Source organism: Dermacentor andersoni, chromosome 8 (assembly GCF_023375885.2).
Source record: "Dermacentor andersoni chromosome 8, qqDerAnde1_hic_scaffold, whole genome shotgun sequence".
Taxonomy (NCBI): Eukaryota; Metazoa; Arthropoda; class Arachnida; order Ixodida; family Ixodidae; genus Dermacentor; species Dermacentor andersoni.
The window spans coordinates 145,673,959-145,692,242 of NC_092821.1; the positions used below are offsets into that span (position 1 = coordinate 145,673,959).

General features: G+C 48.0%; 1 protein-coding gene across 1 annotated transcript; it reads left to right on the forward strand.

Annotated features, from left to right (window-relative positions):
- Positions 1 to 10,493: 10,493 nt before the first annotated feature.
- Positions 10,494 to 14,555, forward strand: LOC129384284 (uncharacterized). Its single transcript, XM_055069494.2, has 2 exons — positions 10,494 to 11,734; positions 12,869 to 14,555. The coding sequence occupies exons 1-2, from the start codon at positions 10,547 to 10,549 to the stop codon at positions 13,178 to 13,180; spliced, it is 1,500 nt and encodes a 499-aa protein (XP_054925469.2). The 5' UTR covers positions 10,494 to 10,546; the 3' UTR covers positions 13,181 to 14,555.
- Positions 14,556 to 18,284: the final 3,729 nt, after the last annotated feature.

Below are 18,284 nucleotides of genomic sequence, written 5' to 3' on the forward strand. Positions count from 1 at the left end.
CTAAGGGGACCACTGCTGCTCTTTCAGTCTAATGGATGAAAGACATATTCAAGCGGACAACCCTCTGAACCATTCTGGTGCCGGATAATCGCGGTCGTTGCGCGAAGATCCCGTTCCTGGACGAACACACGGAGGTCACTAGCAGAATTCTTATTGAACGCTGTTGTTCCCAGCCGTTGAATGAGAATTGCTTGCCTTGGGAAACCCCCGAATTGTAACTTATGGTGATGGTTAGGGCTAGTTGGGGGTTTTCCATGAGATTGTGTGCTGCTGCGCGAAGCGGGTCGAGCGACACCGAAGGAAGAGGACAAGCATACGTCCTCGTTCTTCGTTGTCCCTTGTCCCGCTTTGCGCTACGCCACGCACTCTCCTACAAATTTGTCCTACAAAGCAATTTATTACATGCACAATGTCACCATTGTTTCACATCTTCAGAACGATGTGCGGTGATGTAGCATTGCCCTCAGCTCCAATTTAATGAGCACTATACTCTACTAGATATAATATTCCGTTTTGTTACATTACTGCCATTATCCTGGTGGTCTAGACTTGATCGCATACTTTCCTTTGCGTCACATAACTTTCTCATTTACAATTTTCTCAGGTGACGTGATCCCATGTCATTAAATTAAGAACATGTATCAAATAACTTAAAGAAGCATTTTGTTGTCAGACTCCACAAATATTTAACTTTACGCTGTCGTTGAAAAGAAAAGTGCGCAACCATTGCCTTCTTCAGGTGCTAACATATGGGCCAAAAACTTGCAGGGAAACAAAGGCGCTTGAGAACAAGGACCACGCGAAAAGCGACAAAACGAAAAATGTTAGGCGCAACGTTATAAGACAGGGAAAGAGCGGTGTGGATCAGAGATCAAACGCGGATCGCCGATATTCTGGTTGGCATTAGGAGAAAAAAAGAAGTCAGTTGAGCAGTCCATGTAATGGGTAGTGCATATAACCGTTGGACCACATTCATTGGAGTCGGCTGACGCAAAGCTGTGATAGTTGATAGCTTTCGGAAGCGCCTTAAACCTGCTGGGGGATCAGTTAGATTGACGATGGAGCTAATAAATATTATTCATGTAGCTTCTAGTTTAATGTGCTGTCATCTCGTTGCAAACGTACGTTAGCAATTTCATTTTTGATAGGTCGGCTCAGGGAAGGTATCGTTCGCTAAGCTTCGGACGGGCAGGTTGCAAAAGTACCCTGAAGAAAAATTCATGAATAATCATTTAATGATCAGGCAGGAAAGCGCGTTCGCGGCCTATTTCTTTTGATTCTATTCGGGAGAATGTGAGCTCTGCTGGAAGTACCGACGTTGCACACGTCGTCTTTTTGCCACTGTCGTTTGCAAGATACGCGAAAATCTGCTACATGGGAGCCCTCGCCCGGAACAGCTCGATTCGCAGAGCCAGTACAAACGAGGTGTGTGTGTGTATATATATATATATGCATATATATAAATTTTTTTCATGGCGACGATGAGCACTCTCGGACCTGTAGTTCGCCGACGCAAAGTTTTTGCTGCACGTTACCCTTCCTCCATATTTTCCCCTTCATTGGATGCTCGAAGTTTCCCGCACTCGTTATCCATACTGTGCAAACCCAAGTGCGATACTTAATCCACTGTTCATTCCCTATAGATTACGTGTTCACTTCAAGGATAGAAGGCACTTACATCTAAGACAACCTCTATTATCTTAGTCAAACGGGTTACTGGACTACTTTGTAGATAATTTATGGCTCACAGCAGAGCACAAAAGGATGCATGACGAGATAGGCGACTACGGGTGATCGACTCACGACCAGTGTCATTTAGCACCAGTTAAGTGGAATGCACCAATAAGGTACTAGGAGTGTGCGTTGTATGCAGGGAGTTTTGAACTGGGAGGTCGGAAATGTTGGTAACCAAACGGGAGACGTCTATCATATAAAAGGTTGATGTCAACTGATAAAACACAGATACACATTTTGAAAAGCGAAAAAAATAGGAGCAAACAGTATTGAAAAAGATGTAACCGATTTCTGATTTTGTCCGGAGGCAGTTTGGGTTTTCAGTAACGGTTAATTTTGGAAAACAAAAAATAACGCCGAGGAGTTTTTTGTTGGCATTTGAAGGTGGCACCATTTAGGAACGGCGCTGGCGTCACGAATTCACGTGGAAGTATGGCATGGTTGTTGGGGGGAGTGCAGGACGCATGATTTTTCTGAGCTGACAACGATTTTTTTAATGACTCGCCCAGGGGAGGGGATGACGTCGAGAGCCTCGCCTGCCCTTGTTCCTTGATGATAGCTTTTGCAAACGAAAATGACAACCATCGTCGCCCTCGGCGCTTTCCTTTGCCGCCAAACAGAGAAGATTTAAAGTGTGTGAATAATGATGTTTCATAGTAGGAGATTTATTCTGAGCCTTTGGGGACTTCCACTCGAAGGCGCAGCTGACGCCTCGGCGGCGCCATGGATGGTAGTGCGGTGTGGTATGGTAGGGCAAAACCTTATGTGCTCCTTAGGAACGCGTGTCGGGACGTAGCGGCCCGCTCTCAGATCGGTACAAAAAGGCCGAGCCTCTCTGCTGCGTCGCGGGCCCGATGGACAACTCCTAGCTGTGCTTCAACATCGGGGCTGTTTAGGGCAGCCTCCCGTTTGGACGACGTGACACCGTCGCGTAACGCGGGGAATCGCCAGAGCATGTGTTCTAAGTTAGCAACATGTGGGCATAGCTCGCAAATGCTGGTCGATTGTATGACTGGATAGATTCTGTGTAACAGTGCGGGGTTAGGACATGCCTCGACCTGGAGTAACCTGAGCGTTAAAGCTTGTGGTCCGCCTAGTTTCCTATGTGACGGAGCGTGTCGTCACATTCTCAAGAAAAATGTTTGGTAAGTTCTTTATATGAGGAAGGAGGGTCCCGATTGTCTTTAACCTCAGCGCATCTCCAACCGGTAGCTACACCGCCCAACGACTCCTCGCACAGCTCTGTGGGCCGACTCGTTGATGTTTGGCTGGGTGCCCTTGATCTGCGCCATGTGTGTGGGGAACCAGGTGATCGTGTGCGGCTTGACGTCCTTGTCCCGCAGAATCCGCAAGACCTGCTCTAAAACGGTGCCCCTTGCGAACATCGGACAGCCGTCCTCGCGTCGCTGTAATTCGTCGTCTTTCTATCGTCGAGGAGGGTCAGGGCTATCGCCACCCTCTCCGCCACCTCGGCCGACTTCGTTGGAACCGTCGTAGAGTTCGTGATTATCCCATCACGATCGATGCCCACGGCTACGAGCGCCGTCCCGTCAGGCTACCAGGCAGCATCAACAAAACAGCAGTCCCGATCCCGTTTGTGAGCCTCGACCAGGAAAGCCATGGCCCTAGCTCGTTTCCAAACTACGTGAAGCTCGGAATGAACGTTCCGTGTAACTGGAGCGACGACTATGCATTTCCACTGTTCCCGAGGGAGACCGCAAAAGCGAGGCTCGATTTTCGTCGGAGGAACCACCAGATCCTACTTGGCCCTCTTTTGTTCCTCCGCAACCTCTTCCAGCGTGTTGTGCATGCCGAGACGCATCAGTCTCTCCGAGCTTATGTACTTGTGTTGCCTGAGGGCCCTCTTGATAGACTTCCTGATCAACGTATTGAGCTTGTCCCTCTACGACCTTTGTCAATTGTGCATAGCCACCACGTAGGTATTATGACACATCACAAAGGAGCGCGCCAGTCTTAAGATATTGTCCTCTCCAAGACCCTCCTGCCGCTTAGCAACTCTCCGTAAGAGTCTGATGGCATTATCCGTTTTCTTGGCTAGTTTACACACCGTTAGGTTATTACAGCCGTTCGATTCGGTCGTCATGCCCACCGCCCGAAGGAAGTCCGCCCTGAGAATGACACTGCCCTGACTTGTCCGTAGAGTGCTGCCGACGCCCTCTACCGGCTTCCAGCCCTTCGGTTTGGGCCCCTTCGTGTGGGTCCGTAAAGGAGAAGTTCTGATTTCCGTGGTGAACACCGAAGGCCGGTCGGCTTGAGATATTCTTCCGTGATCTCGATGGCTTCTTGCAACGCAGCCTAAACCCGTGCGTCACGGCCTCCGGTACGCCAGATGGTGACATCGTCTGCATATATTGTGTCATTAACGCCGTCGACTTCGGAAAGTCTTCTCGACAGACCTGTCATGGCAAGGTTAAAGAGGGTTGGGTACATGACAGGCCCCTGCGGCGTCCCTCTGCTACCTAGCCTGACCGAGTCCGAAACGAGGTCTCCCGCCCTGAGAGTGGCTTCTCTGTCCGCAAAGAACGATCTCATGTAGTCGTGAAAACCCTAGGCTAGAGTTTTGTTGAAAACAAAGGAATGATGATGTTATAAGGCCTTCTCCGGGTCTAATGCGAGTATGGCTCTCGTGTCCTTTGTGTATCTTTGAACAGCTCCACGGCGTCCTGCGTTGACAGTCCAGGCCAAAAGCCTGGACTGCCAACTGGCGAAACTGACAAAATCTTTCGTGACATGATATCTGCAAAAGAGAAAGAGAGAGGAAAAGCAGGGAGGTTAACCAGAGGCGAGGTTCCGGTTTGCTACCCTGCACAGCGGTGGGCAATACAGGGGTTGAAAAGACGAAAAAGAGCAAGAGAAGATAAAAAAGGAACAAAAAAGAAAAAAGAAGGAAACACGTAAAAGAAAACGCGTTCACACAGGCCGGTTGATCTCTAGAAGCACAGTTGCACTTGCACGGCCTTCTGGTGCGACATCAAGTCGCGTCGATGTCTCAGAATTCTTTCTTCCGACAGAGGCGGGTCGTCTAACGCGTTCAGCAAGACGGAAAGCAACTTTCTCTGCACACTGTAATGCGGGAACTGGCAAAGAACGTGACGAATGGCTTCCGCGACGCCGCAGTCACCACATGCTGCAATTTCGGCCATCCCTATGCGAAGCGTGTTTTTATTGAAAACGCGACGTCCAGCCATAGCCTACACAAAGGGGTCGCGTCTTTACTGGGAAGTCTTGGTGGAAGTCGGAGGCTTAAGGTTAGATCCAGGGTGTGTAAACGGGCGTGCATTCATGTGGTTCATTCCACTCTGATGTAGTGCACTGGCGTGCGAGTAGGTGGATCATCCTTGCAGCATCAGTCTTAGACAGAGGGAGCGATAGGCGGTAGTGTTCTGAATGAGCTGAACGGGCGGCTTGACCGGCACGTTCATTGCCGACGATACTACAGTGACTTGGCTTCACTGAAAAATTATTTCATGTCCTCTCTCAGTGTAGTGGTGTATGGCTTCTGTGATTTCAAATACCAATTGTTCATGCGGCGGACCGCACCGTAAAGCTGACAATAAACGCGGTAATACCGTCATCGAGTCGCAGGAAATCGACCATTTGTCTGTTGGTTCATCATTCATAAAGTGTAGTGAGACTCGAAGTGCTTCGGGTTCTGCTGCCGTCGACGTTGTCAAGTGAGATGTTTTCGACTTGATAGAGGCGGCTTTAGCTGGAATGATGACAACTGCGGTAAAGCTCTTCCGCAGTGCGGAGTGGTCATTGTATATACGGGTGTATTACCGGTACTTCTCATTTATTAGGAGTAAGGTTAGCTGTTTAAGAGCCGGTGATCACATTTTCTTGGGACGCCAGGTATTGTCAGGTTGATCTTTGGTTTATTGAGGTACCAAGGAGGAATCGAAAGCCTCGCGGCAGGACTCAAGCACGATGGTCATTGCCTCACGATGTGCGAATACCGTTCGGCAGAACCAGGCACGTTGTCTCTCCGCACGCAGTGAGGCTAGATGGAGGCAAGGAGTGCGGGAAAGGTCCCTTACGTGCACTCTTAGTGCTTCAACTGTGATAAAGGTCTTGATGAAATGCTCTCTGGCGGTTGCAATTGCTGCCGCCGTTGGTGCACTTCGAGGAAGACCTAGACAAAGCTTGAGCGCCTCTGCCTGAAAGCTTTGAATAGTGCGTAGGCTTGTTTTACTAGCACTAATAAAAACTGCCATGCTGTACCGCAAAATACGAGAAAAAAGTACCCGATATAGTTCCAGCGTATCGCTTGTGGACATTACCCGGGTTTTTCCAGCGAAGAACTTGAGAACGTGACAGATGCCTGTCAGCCGGTTACTATAGTACTGCAGTCTCTGTGGGCTGGAAAACTCTACCCCACGCACTTTTCAAAAGAAAAGGGTTGAGTAGCGCGAGTAACTTTCTTGCCTTCAATTTTATCGATTGTTATTGCAGAGCGCTTATGCAGCACCGGGGTATGAAGCCGCATAGTTGTGAGGATGAAGCAGATTATTACGGAATAGGAAGTAACATCGATGGGAACTTAAAAGTTGTTATAAAATTTTGCCATATATGAAACTCCTTACAGTAGTTTGCTATGATGAAACTGAATTGCGTGGCCGGTAAGGTTTTGCAACGGAAACTTTTCGACCTTTTCGATCGCGAAATAGGGGAGCGAAAAGGTTAAAAAAATAAATAAATATTTGAAAGATACACGTCGGGTATTTTGAAATAATGTTTTTCGCATGTCAAAAGTAAGCCCGTCAAATCCCCGAGCAGAGCGCATTCATTCAATCCAGATAAGATCAAAATTATTATCCATAATATTTTGCACTTTGTTTTTCTAGAAAACCACGTATAAAGCCGTAACCTCATTGTAAGGTACAAATTACTATTTGTTGACTTACTAAATTCATGCATGGCCACAGTCGTCATTTCATGAATAATTGTTTAAAAATATCCTTGTTTCACTAACTGGCAATTGAATATTTCTTTTCCACGCTATTAGAATTGTTTGGTACAATTTTGTTCGGTCTGGGAAAGCGTCTAAAGCGCTTTGTTGGGTTCAAGGAAGTCTACGACAAATATGAAACTTCGTAATCGTTAGTCGGATTGTGGTAACAGGTAGGCTTCACTTGCTGGAGCCGAGTGTGATAACCACTGCCCGTGGATTCACCGTCTTCAGGAATTTTCGCGGTTTCAAAACTTAACGGAGTGTACAACGCTGTAGTGGTTAAACCACCGTCCAGATGCGGAAGCGGTGGAAGTTGTTGCGTAGTGAGCTGTTTTCTGAATCAGGTTTGCAATGGGAGGTGTAACATGTTTTGCTTAGCCCAACTCCTGAGGACCAGCTTCGGCTGGTGGACAAGTCTGGGCTACCCGGAATTTGGTGTCCGCCCACCTTCGGGCATCAACGGCTTGGTCTCCGAAAATTAATTCTACTCGAACACTGCTAACAATGTGCAAATCCAGTTAGAGAAGGATGCCCTATGAAGATCAGTCTGCCTTTTGCAAGAGGCAAATGCGTCGTAATATTTTTTTAGAAATATCCGAGTAAGCATTATGTTGTGGTGGGCCAAATTTATTTTTCCTACGCATTTCCCTCGGGCATTTTATTGAATTCGGCGTCTACAGGGAATATCAATCACAGCTGATTGTCGTAAAGGAGATTCATGCGAGTGCTATTCTACTACAAATTTATAAAATTAATTTGACAAGCTTCTTTTGACTGTGAAGGTAAATTTGTTAAACCACTTGGAAGCAATTAGAATAAGTGATTCCTGAACTTCTCGTTCCGCATGTTTTCTAAGGCGTTTCTGTTGAGGCTTTGCTTTCTTTTTACTGAAAAAGGAGAACTGGATGTTTTGATGGTCATAGTTTTGTCTTCGCCGAGGAACCAGTCGAAGCCATAGTAGGCTAGAGCGGTAATAACGCCGGTCATAACGTGTCATTAGTTCAGCTGTGACAACCGCGCGATTGACATGTAGGTTTGGAAATCGATGGTTATTGGCTATACAGTGAGATCACGGGCGAACGGGAACTGTGTTAACTGTGCGGTGCACGCAATCTCCATTACCCGGGTCTCGAAGTGAACGATACACATTGAAGTCGACCAACAATGATTATAAGTGAGCTAGTGCAGGATGTGACTGATGCAAACTCGAATTTCTCGAGCAGTGGTTTAGTGCAGCACGCGGCGGCATCACAAACAGTGACGATGGAAGATTTAACACCGACAGTCGCGCAGTGTGTGCTGCTGCTATGCTGATTGTGATGTGCAAAACACAACTGTTTCGCGTCCATTAGTGGGTGGTAATAAATATCCCCACAGTAGGCCCCGAAAATGTGCACAGATATAAGCATGCCTTTGAGATCACTGGGGCGATACATGGGAATGTACCCGAGGTGATAACGATCCCGTAACACTCGGCCCGATGCAACTAATCAGCTCAAGAGATCTCGTTGACTCTCGTCAATGCAACCACCAATGGGTGGTCGTGGAATTTCAGCAAAGACATATTAAAAGAAAGAACGACCTTGCGCTGAACTTCAGGTTCACAAACTCGGTCCCTCCCCAAACGTTCCACTTAGCATCCCAGATTTGCAGCGGCCCGTGAATAGGTTCAGCAGGCGCAAACAAACTTGGCTGAATCGAATAGACATGCCGAAATTACACGTGATGCTGCCGCACCATCCAATTCAAAAGTTTGGTTTCGATGAGCTGGCTCGGATATTCTCCATGGATAAAATAAGGTCGCCAGGGCAGAGCAATGATGTAGGCGTGTACCTAGGAAACGAAAAAAAGCCATCGAAATTTAAGAAAGGTTCGCACAGCAACGAGCTCCCAAGCTCGAGGGAGAGGGATAAAATCGCGTGGGCATGGTCGCGGCATAAGGTTGTGGTGCGAGACGCAAAAAAAAAAAACGCTCGTGCATCATGCATTAGGCACATGTTAAATAAACCCAGGTGGTCAAAATTATTCCGGGGTCCTCCCAGTACAGGGTACCTCATGATTGATGATTGTATCGTGGTTTCGGCGCGTAAAGCAGCGAAAATCATTTTTAAATCGAGATTTTCGGCATGCTCATTAGAACCGCGGTCAGGAAGGCTATGAACTTACATCGCGCGTTAGATAACACGGAGAAAGATATTAGCAAGGAGCCAAACTGCACCACACAGATAGATGCGAAAACGCTTCCTCCATGACTATAAATTCTTAGAACATATTATTTTCGTACGCCGCGCTTGTGCAATAACATCAACGTCCATAACACACGTGTTGACGAAAGGTGTGAGCTGTTCAAGTTTTAACCTGTCTGGCTTTCTTTTTTCCTAATCTTGTTGCCCTCGGTCCTTCTTTCTTTCTTGTGAATTCCGTACAATAGCCACAATGCTCTAACAAAAAGTAATAGTTGTGTTAACGCAACATCTTACAGGTGTCACATTATTGTTAATTTCTCCATAGCCCCTGCCAAGCGGTAATATAGCGGGGCGTTTTGCATGCACCCGACGAAACGGGTCCAGTCGGCTTCTCGGGCTGGAATTGGCCTGTCGAGCTCGTGCAAACGCTGCCCGGTTGGCCTGAACGAGCGTCGAGTCGGGATGAGTTGGCCCGACTGTACGAAGTCGACCCACTGCGACCCATTTCCACGATGCATGTAAACGCTGACTGGTCAGGCCTGCGCCCAGCGCATAGACTTGAGCGGTAGCAGTGTGACGTCGCGATTTGTGCACTGTGCTACGGCAAGGCTATCATCACAAGGCAAAGACAAGCACATAACCTAATCATAACGACAAGACCCATAAAACAGAAGCTGTTGCTGGCTGCAACCGGAGGTTAAGTTCGGACGCGTCGATATCTCGGCACAACGCTGCGTGCCATCGTTGTTCGCGAACTGTCAGAAGCGAGTTCACGTAAAAGGGCGCGCGGTCACGCCATGCTCATTCAGCCCGATTTGCTGACTGCCGGCTTCACGTAAGTATAGCCTGTAAACCATATGTAAGCGTTACCTGTAAGTGTAACCTGTAGCCTAAAGCTTCTAACCTGCGTGCACAATAAATGTGCACAGATTATCGCTTCAAGCTGGGTCCGGTGTATTATAGCCACACATGCATTCCTTCGCTAAAATCTTATCTCGTGTAGGGTATCATATCCACGAGTTCATACATCTGTAACTGCATGCTGTGAACAAGCAGGCAAACAGAAGAGGGCGAAACGAGCGAACAGCTTTGTCACTTCTGCTGCTCTTCGTAGCTGTTCGCCGATATGAATAATTATCTCTCCGGAGTAAAGATGGAAAACTCGTTAGAGCACCTTCCGGGTAACGCACGCCTTCGCAAATCTCGAGGAAATATTTGTTCTCCAAGCTTTGGGAGTGACGCCAGCGCCACCGCACCTCTGTGACGTCACGTTGCTTGCCCGTAGTGTATCATGTGTGCAACAAATATTTGTCAAAAGTCGTGCATAACCCTCGAATAGAACCATCGCCTTTCCGCGTTCGTGGGGCCGCGCCACTCGAGCCTTTATAATTCGCCCAGCGTGAAGCCCTCCACTAAAGAGACACGGCACAGGGACACCGAAGTAATGGTGGTGCTACGCGCCCACCAAGGGCTGTCTTCTCTGGTCGAGAAACTAGAAGCTGTGAAATCAGTGTGGGCTATCCGCTCACTGGATTTCACAAATTGCATTCTTCTCGAACCCAACGAATTGCCTCTACACATCGGCAAATGTACGGGACTCCAATACTTGCGGTGCGTCGCCTGCCCACTCAGGCCAAGGGCCCTGCTCGGTTTAATGCTAAAACGGCTTCCGTATCTGATGGAAGTTGAGTTCTCCCTCGTGGCTGAGACAGACGTGGACTCGGAAATAAGGGAGCTGCACAACACCGCGTCGCAAGTGTCAAGCACCCTCGCACTCAATCTCCGCCGCATGTACGCCGAAGTGAGCGGCGACCTCAACTTCAAGCTTCTTTCGGCGCTCCTGCGCTACTGCCGGTACCTGGACGAGCTGCGTGTTCATTTCGTGCGCGGAAACTTCATGAACGCGCTCCTGGAATGTAACGCCATCCTCGAACAGAGCGTCAATTTGGAAACATTCACGTTCTCTTCCGAGGTGCCAGCCTCCAATCAACGCCTGCCGTTCCCACCGTCGCACTTCACGAGCTGCGCGGTCGTCAACGGCAACGTCAGCTACCAGAGGTCAGGCAACATGTGCAGCTGTGTTCTACTCCGAGATCTCGCTGTCGGCAGCGCGGATCCCCTCCATTTGCCGCAACAGCTCGTCCTGGTTGCCGTCCACTACGCAGAAGGCTTCACGCCGGAATGGATTCGCGCGGCCACCCTTGGGCACTACTGGGAGAACGTGAGCCAACTTTGTCTTGTGCTGTTACCGGCACAGCCCTCCGACGGTGTATACGCGACGGCTGGCGCCGCCTACCGCGACAGTCTTCGCGACTTTATCTCCGTCAAGCTCAAGCAACTAGTCGAGCTTAACATAAGCGCGTTCCACTTTGGCCCCGACCTCGACTTGACGGCACTGCTCCAGGACTGCTCGCTGCGGCATCTGCGATCCCTCTCCGCGACCCCCTGCGGCCTTCGCCGCCCGTCAGCTCTGCGCCGTCTGGCGCAGAACTGTCCCGACTTCAAAGAACTGGACGTCCGCATCGATAGGCGCGGCAGCTTTGTTCGGTGCGCCGTCTGCGAGGGTGAGTTCGTCCTCGATCCCGAAGACATGCCGCAAATGCAAGACGGGGCCCCCGTGTTTCACAATGCGCTTGTCAGGCTGACTCTGAGTGATGTGCATGGCCGTATCTCCCTTTGGTTCATTGAGACCTGTCCAGCGGTTTCGGTGAGGCTGTCGGACTGCCCCAATCCGTCGCACACAGACTACCCGACTCTGGGTCAGCTGCTCGCCAGAAACAGCTCGCTGATTTGTCTCGTGCTTCGGCACGATGCCCTGCCCTTCGGCGAGGCGTGCCTGATGGTGAGTCGGGTTTCCGCTACGGGCTTTCTGTGCCACGAGCATATTTGAGGATGGTTCCGTACTCTAAACGCGTCGATGGCGCAGGAACTGAAATTTCCTCGTTTATTCATTTCCCCAGTGAGTTACGTGCTGCGCAAAACACGTGAAAAATGGCGGCAGGAGAGGTAGGACAGTGCACAAACTACCGATTGTCGATAAGGATAGCTGCAGGGGTACGTTGGTATGGCGTAATTTGTTTTGTTGTAGCGCCAGCTGAACAAAGAGTACAGAAAGGCACATCTGACGCACACAGCTCTGTGAGTCAGATGTCCCTTTCTGTTTTATTTGTTCAGCTTGCGCTACCCGGAAATGCGCGAACATCGACAAGAGTTTTGCCACCACTTTGACACGACATGCGTACAGTTTCCTTTCAGAAGGGAAAAAAAAAAGAAAAACTGATTCTGCGCGGTGCATTACTAGTTCTGTACGAACCAACTAGTCCGCACGCAACTGCGGTTGCGTATCTTTCTTGAGATAAATGCTCAAGGTAACTATATGATTACGCTAACGGACACTGTAGCCCTCGAACGGCAGAATAAATAAAAAAAATACTGCTTCCCAAAGCTAGCTGTTTAGCTCAGAACAGGCCACCGATCGAAACCATAAGTTCCTTCAGTAACACACAGCCGATTTGCCCCTTTGAAATGCTTTCGTTGTTTATCACAATTTTTGACAACCTAATTTCTCTTGATAAGGTTTACCGCAAACAAGTAAATCAAAGGCTTAGATACGGGCAACGGAAATTGCTTCGGGATGACGTCCTAGGCTCAGGCCTTCCCCTGGAGCACTCGCATGTTGCATCGTTCCCGGAGCTGAAACAGCGCGATACGACAGGAAAAAAAGGGAGTGACACATATCTTGTTATTTCCTTGTATATATGCTCAGGTCATGAACTAACAAGCCCAAATGCGTGTATTGTAATATAATTAGCACCCAAAAAGAAAGGATTAAACATGTACATGCCTCTGACTCCCACCCTTGCATCATTTTTTTCGCCGTAAGAGTGCGAGTTAAAGGCACTTGCACCCTTATTAAATGTCTGCAGATCTAAATTATTTAAGCATATAATTTTCTGAAGTCATCGTTCCGTTCCAGGAAAACATCTCCCGCATCGCCAGCCTGCAGTACCTGTGCCTTCTGTCAGCGGCGCCATTACTGGACATTGTCGCCGAGGTGTCCCTGCTGGCGTTCAGTGATCGCCTGAAGCCTCACATAAAGGGTGTACACGCTCACTACCGAACCCCTGCCGGCGGCACCGAGAAGCGGATCACGTGGATTAGGCGGAGTGGCGCTCCAACCGGTGGCGTCCTGGTTCGAGACGGTCCCTGCTTCCTCCATTGTTCGACGGCTACGTTCATAGGACTTGCCAAGCCGCTGAATCGTGACTTCAAAGAGATCATGTATTGAAGGCACCGCCGAGACGTAATAATGTCTCATATATACGCGTAAAAGTGCCTACAGTGATACAGCTTATCATTTGATTTTTTTCATACGTATCTTCGAATAAGTATGCCTTATCTCTTGTTTAGATTTTTTTTTTCTCACCGAGTGGCTGAATTCGCGCTAAAGGGACCCTGCAATGCTTTTTGAGCCCGTTAAGTAAATCGCGCTATACGAGAGACAATGCTTCCGGACCGCATGGGCCAAATATGCTCTTTCATGCAGCAGGGAACGTTTTTTTGTTTTTGTTTTTTTTTATTGCCTGTTTTGTACTTTTATATGAAACAACAAATGACATGGAAAGGTGGACAGTGGAAAGGTGGACATCTTTCAATGTTTGCAAGAGCTACAGTTTGTCATCTATTTTTTGTCGCAAAACTATGGTATGTAATGCAGGTATTGCATTGTTCCAGGGTAAATGCACAGAAGTTGCACCGAGTATCGGCAGTATTTGTGTGGGCTTCGAATTGGGAACGATGCAGTCGAACGAATTTGTTCAGGCGAGTTAAAGACGGAGGTATGGGTATGACGCAGCTATTTATACGACAGGTCGTAAACCGATTTTTATTTTTCCGCGACTTAAGCGATCCTTTCTTGCGCACGGTGTGCCAAGTTACGCTAAGAAGCGCGTTACCTGGCTATGTAGTCTGTACAGACAATATGAGCGGTTCTGTTTGGGGATTTCTTAAAGAAGTTATTTTAAGTGTACGGTTTTTGTCCGTTAGATTTTCAAATTAGTAGCTTTTTTCAGTGAAACGTAAAACATTGTACAAAGATGTATGCGATGTAGTTCTCCCTGTGCCAACGTACAGGGCCATAGACAGCGGAGGCCAGGGGCAAGACGTGCTTAAGAGGGTGAAAAGAATGCAAGTAACGCCACAGACCAAGTCTTTCTTTTTTAAGCTTCACACGGGTACGTTGAATGTCAAAACCTTTTTAGGAGATCGTGGTTTTTTCTTACCCTGGGGCTCGCATTGCTTGATCTGTAAGAAACCAGAAACTATAGATCATGTATTTCTAGACTGTTGGGCGGGTGTGGTCTTTTGGGATCTACTGCAGAGGACTATCAAAAACGACTTTCCGTTAGATCCACAGGGCATTAGATATTTATCTATAGAAAACGATGATGGACTGCCGTTTGACCTTATTATGCTAGTTGGCCTTCACTGTCTATGGCGCGCCCGTATGGCGGGGTATCACTGCGATCCGGATGCTCGGCCTGCACGAATGCTTTTCCGAGAATGCATGTCGAGATTTGTGGAAATTCAGAAAGCACAAGATTGTGTACCTGCGTGGCTGTCAAGGGTGGAACCCTTGACCGCGCTCAAAGAATTCTAAAATAGTTAGCCCTGTAAGGCTGACACTTCGTGCTGAAAACTTGCTAATTTATCCTGTTTTCTCAAATGTCATTTGCGGCGGGGAACGTACAATGGGCGTGGCAGAATGCCCAGGTGGCGCTGCGGAAACGCCGGTACACAGATCCCTCCGTGTCGGGCTTGTCGGTTTCGGGTAGTACGAAAGCGCGAAGCACGACCTCCGAGATCGGGTGGCGCATCTCGAAGGCGATGCACGAAAGCGCTGTGGCGATTGCAGTAGAGCAGGAAGCAAAGCTGTATGCCCAGTGCGAACACTGTGTTCGAGAGGTTGCGCAGTGTACTCGGCCGAAGAGTAGAGTTGGTCGAGTACGTTTTTATCCATTGCGGAGACACGCACGTTCCTTTCCAGGGATGTTCGTCAAAGAACACTTAATCAGAACTTTCCATGTACACCACAGCGAATTGAATTGTTAGCCGCAGAACCGCAACACTGAAAATTCGGAGTGCGCATGTGATTAGTCTCAATTTCTACATGCCGCCACACACGCAGCTTCCCGCCATGCCGTTATTCCAATATGGCGGCTAGGCCGACGTCAGTACAAGCCATCCTATACGATTGGAATAGTCCTAACTTTTCACATCGTATTCAACTCGAGACTTCACTATTCGAAGTTGTCGATCACTATAGGCATAAGGGGACTACTGCTGCTCTTGCAGTCTACAGGGAGAAAGACAGATTCAAGCGGACCCTCTTCTGAACCATTCCGGTGTAGGAGAAACGCCGTTCTTGCGCAAACGATCCAATTCCTGGACCAACACATGAAAGATGTCACAATAGTTATCTGCCGTTGAGTAAGAATGGCTTGCCTTAGGAAACCCACAAATTCTAACTTTGGGGGATGGTTTGGACTTGTGGGATTACCATATGACTATGTGATGCAGCGCGAAGCGGGACAAAGGACAACGAGGACAAGAGGTTGTCGTTGTTGTTCTTTGTCCCTTGTCCTGCTCCACACTGCACGACACACTTTCCTACAAATTGGTTCTCTCAAAATAGACATACAAATTTGTTATATGCACCATTGTTGCACCATATGCACCATTGTTGGACACCATCAGAAGGACTTGCGGTGATGTAGCATTGCCGTTTGATGAGCACTATACTCTATTGAATGCATCAGGTGATTTGCTATTCCTGTTTTTTACATTAGTCATTATCACGGTGGTCAAGACGTGAGTGAATACTTTCCTTTGTGTAACAGAAGCTTATCATTTACGATTTTCTCAGGTGACCGGACCCCGAAATATTAGTCAAAACATGTATCAAATAACGTAAACAAGCCATTCGTTGTCATACTGCACAAATATTTAACTTAACACTGTCGTTGAAAAGAAAAGTGCACAACCATTGCATTCTACAAGCGCTAACATATGGGCCAGAAACTTGGAGGGAAACAAAGAAGCTCGAGAACAAGCCAAGGACCGCGCGAAGAGCAACGGAACTAAAAAAAAATCTCAGTGCCCTTCCATTCTATGAAAAAGGATCACCAGCGAAGCTGTGTATGTGGGACCCTTAATGGCGAACGGCACCTCTCCGCCGCGGGTCGGTCCGGAATTTTACTATCTTCGGGTTCGGCCCACGTATTGGGAGTACTTAACGCCTGCTTCACCGCCGCGCGTCGCCCCGGCATTGTACTATCAACAAAATCGGCCCACGTATGCGGAGTGCTTAACGCCTGCTTCACCTGCGCCGCGGGTCGTTCCGGTATTGCACTATCTTAGGTATCGGCCAACGTATGAGGAGTGCTTAATGCCTGCTTCACTTCCGCTGCGGGTCGGGCTGGTATTGCACTATTTTCTGAATAGGCCCAGGAAGGGGGACTGCTTAGCGCCTCCTTCACCTTCGCCGCAGGATGGGCCGGTATCACACTATCCTCGGCATCGGCCCACGTATGGGGAGTGCTTAGGGCCCGTACATGGTCGCTCCGCCCGTCCGTTCCGCCCTCGCCCGGCCGCGTGCGGAAGCCCGAAAGGCGGACGGTGTCGCAAAATTCGATGCACGCTCAATCCGCACGAGCGGAACGCACGCGCACTCCTATTGGGCGACGCGGCCTGTTGACAGCTGGCAACCGTTCGGCGGAGCAAAGGTGCTCAAGGTTGGCAACGACCTTTGACAGCAGACGACACTGGCATATTTTTGCAGATCTGATTTCAAGTTTCCGCGTTCCGGTGAAAATGCGACTCTAGGCTGCCACATTCTGTTCTGCAGCCGTATGTGTTGCATTGGCACCGTCATCCTTCGAAATATTGCACAGTCGTCTTATCTGCGCCACCTTTTACAGATGTATTGCAATCGCATCACGTCGCAGCACGCGACGTATTCTCGGATGATTACTTTCAGTGCGCGCTGCCTTGGCTGGTTGAACAAAACCTCTCTAATTATCCAACGTGCTGCGTTCTGCGTCACGCGAGACTGATAGTGTCGCCGGAAGCGCGGTTTCTGTAGTGCTAGTGACAGCTTGCAAGAATACGGAACACACGCACATCTGTCGCGGAATGCATTTGCGTAGGTCGCCAAGACGCACCTTTTTACCACTGAGCACGCGTGTGAGGCTCCGAGTACAGCTTGCTGATACGCTCGCTCGTGCTTTTTTTTTTTTTTCACTCTGCCAATTTTAAGAGAGTGCTTAAAGCAGTTGGATTCATGGAATGCCTTTTCCTTAAATTATTTGCTCAGCGATGACTGAAGTTCTCACCGTGTGCAAAAAAAAAGTTATGCATAAGTGGTTAACTTCATGCAGCAAGAAATTGAAGGTTAAGCAGTGAATGTACAATTCATTATGACTGGCTTAAAGCAATATGTATGTATAGCAGTGACCTTATGCAGATATATGCATACTCATGAGATATGTTTCCAAGGGGAGTACTTATTTGAAAGCATATAATTTACATTGCTGATAAGAAAACTTATTTTGAGTGAAATCAAACAATTGCATTCTTTCTTGCCAGCCTGGCTACCCAATATGTTGCCACCTTACTACTTAACATACCTAATTTAACATTTCAACAATGCACAAACATTACCAAAGCGCACAAAATTAAGCAGTACCTTGACAGGCATACTCCCTCTCTCACCCATGGCACCAAACAAGGATGTTCGACTTGAGATTGTTTGATACTGTCGGCATCATACATGCGTGTTCTATTTTGATTGCTCTACATATAAAAAATAAGCTATACTCAGGCTATATGAGTTAGTTGGGCATGGGCTGCATGTTCTTTATGTATTTATGTAGTAACAACCTTGCTAGCTCATGCACAGCCATATATTTAGGAAAATGAAAAATGCATAGCATAACATAAACAGCTGGCCAGTGCCTGTATTTATTTGAAAGCAAACCGACATTATCAAGTGTAGCTTAGCAGTGAGTTCAGTGGCCTCTTGTGGTGTGAAAAGGTTGATGTAGTTATTAGTTTTGTGTTTGTCTTTCTTACTTAGTTGCTGTTTTAACATGCACATGACAATGAAATGAAGGTGCGTAGGGCAGAAGACAGGGCCACACAAAAAGCGAGGAGACATTCATTGTCATTTTTTTATTTCCATAACAAACCAGCGAATAGTTCCTTAGGTTCAGTTTTGTGAATAATGCACAAGGTGTTCTGCGTAAAACTGAAAGATTGTAGTGCTCTATTACCTATTCACTATTTGGGTAGCCAAATGAACGATACTCCCATTAGCACTGTGAGAGCACAGA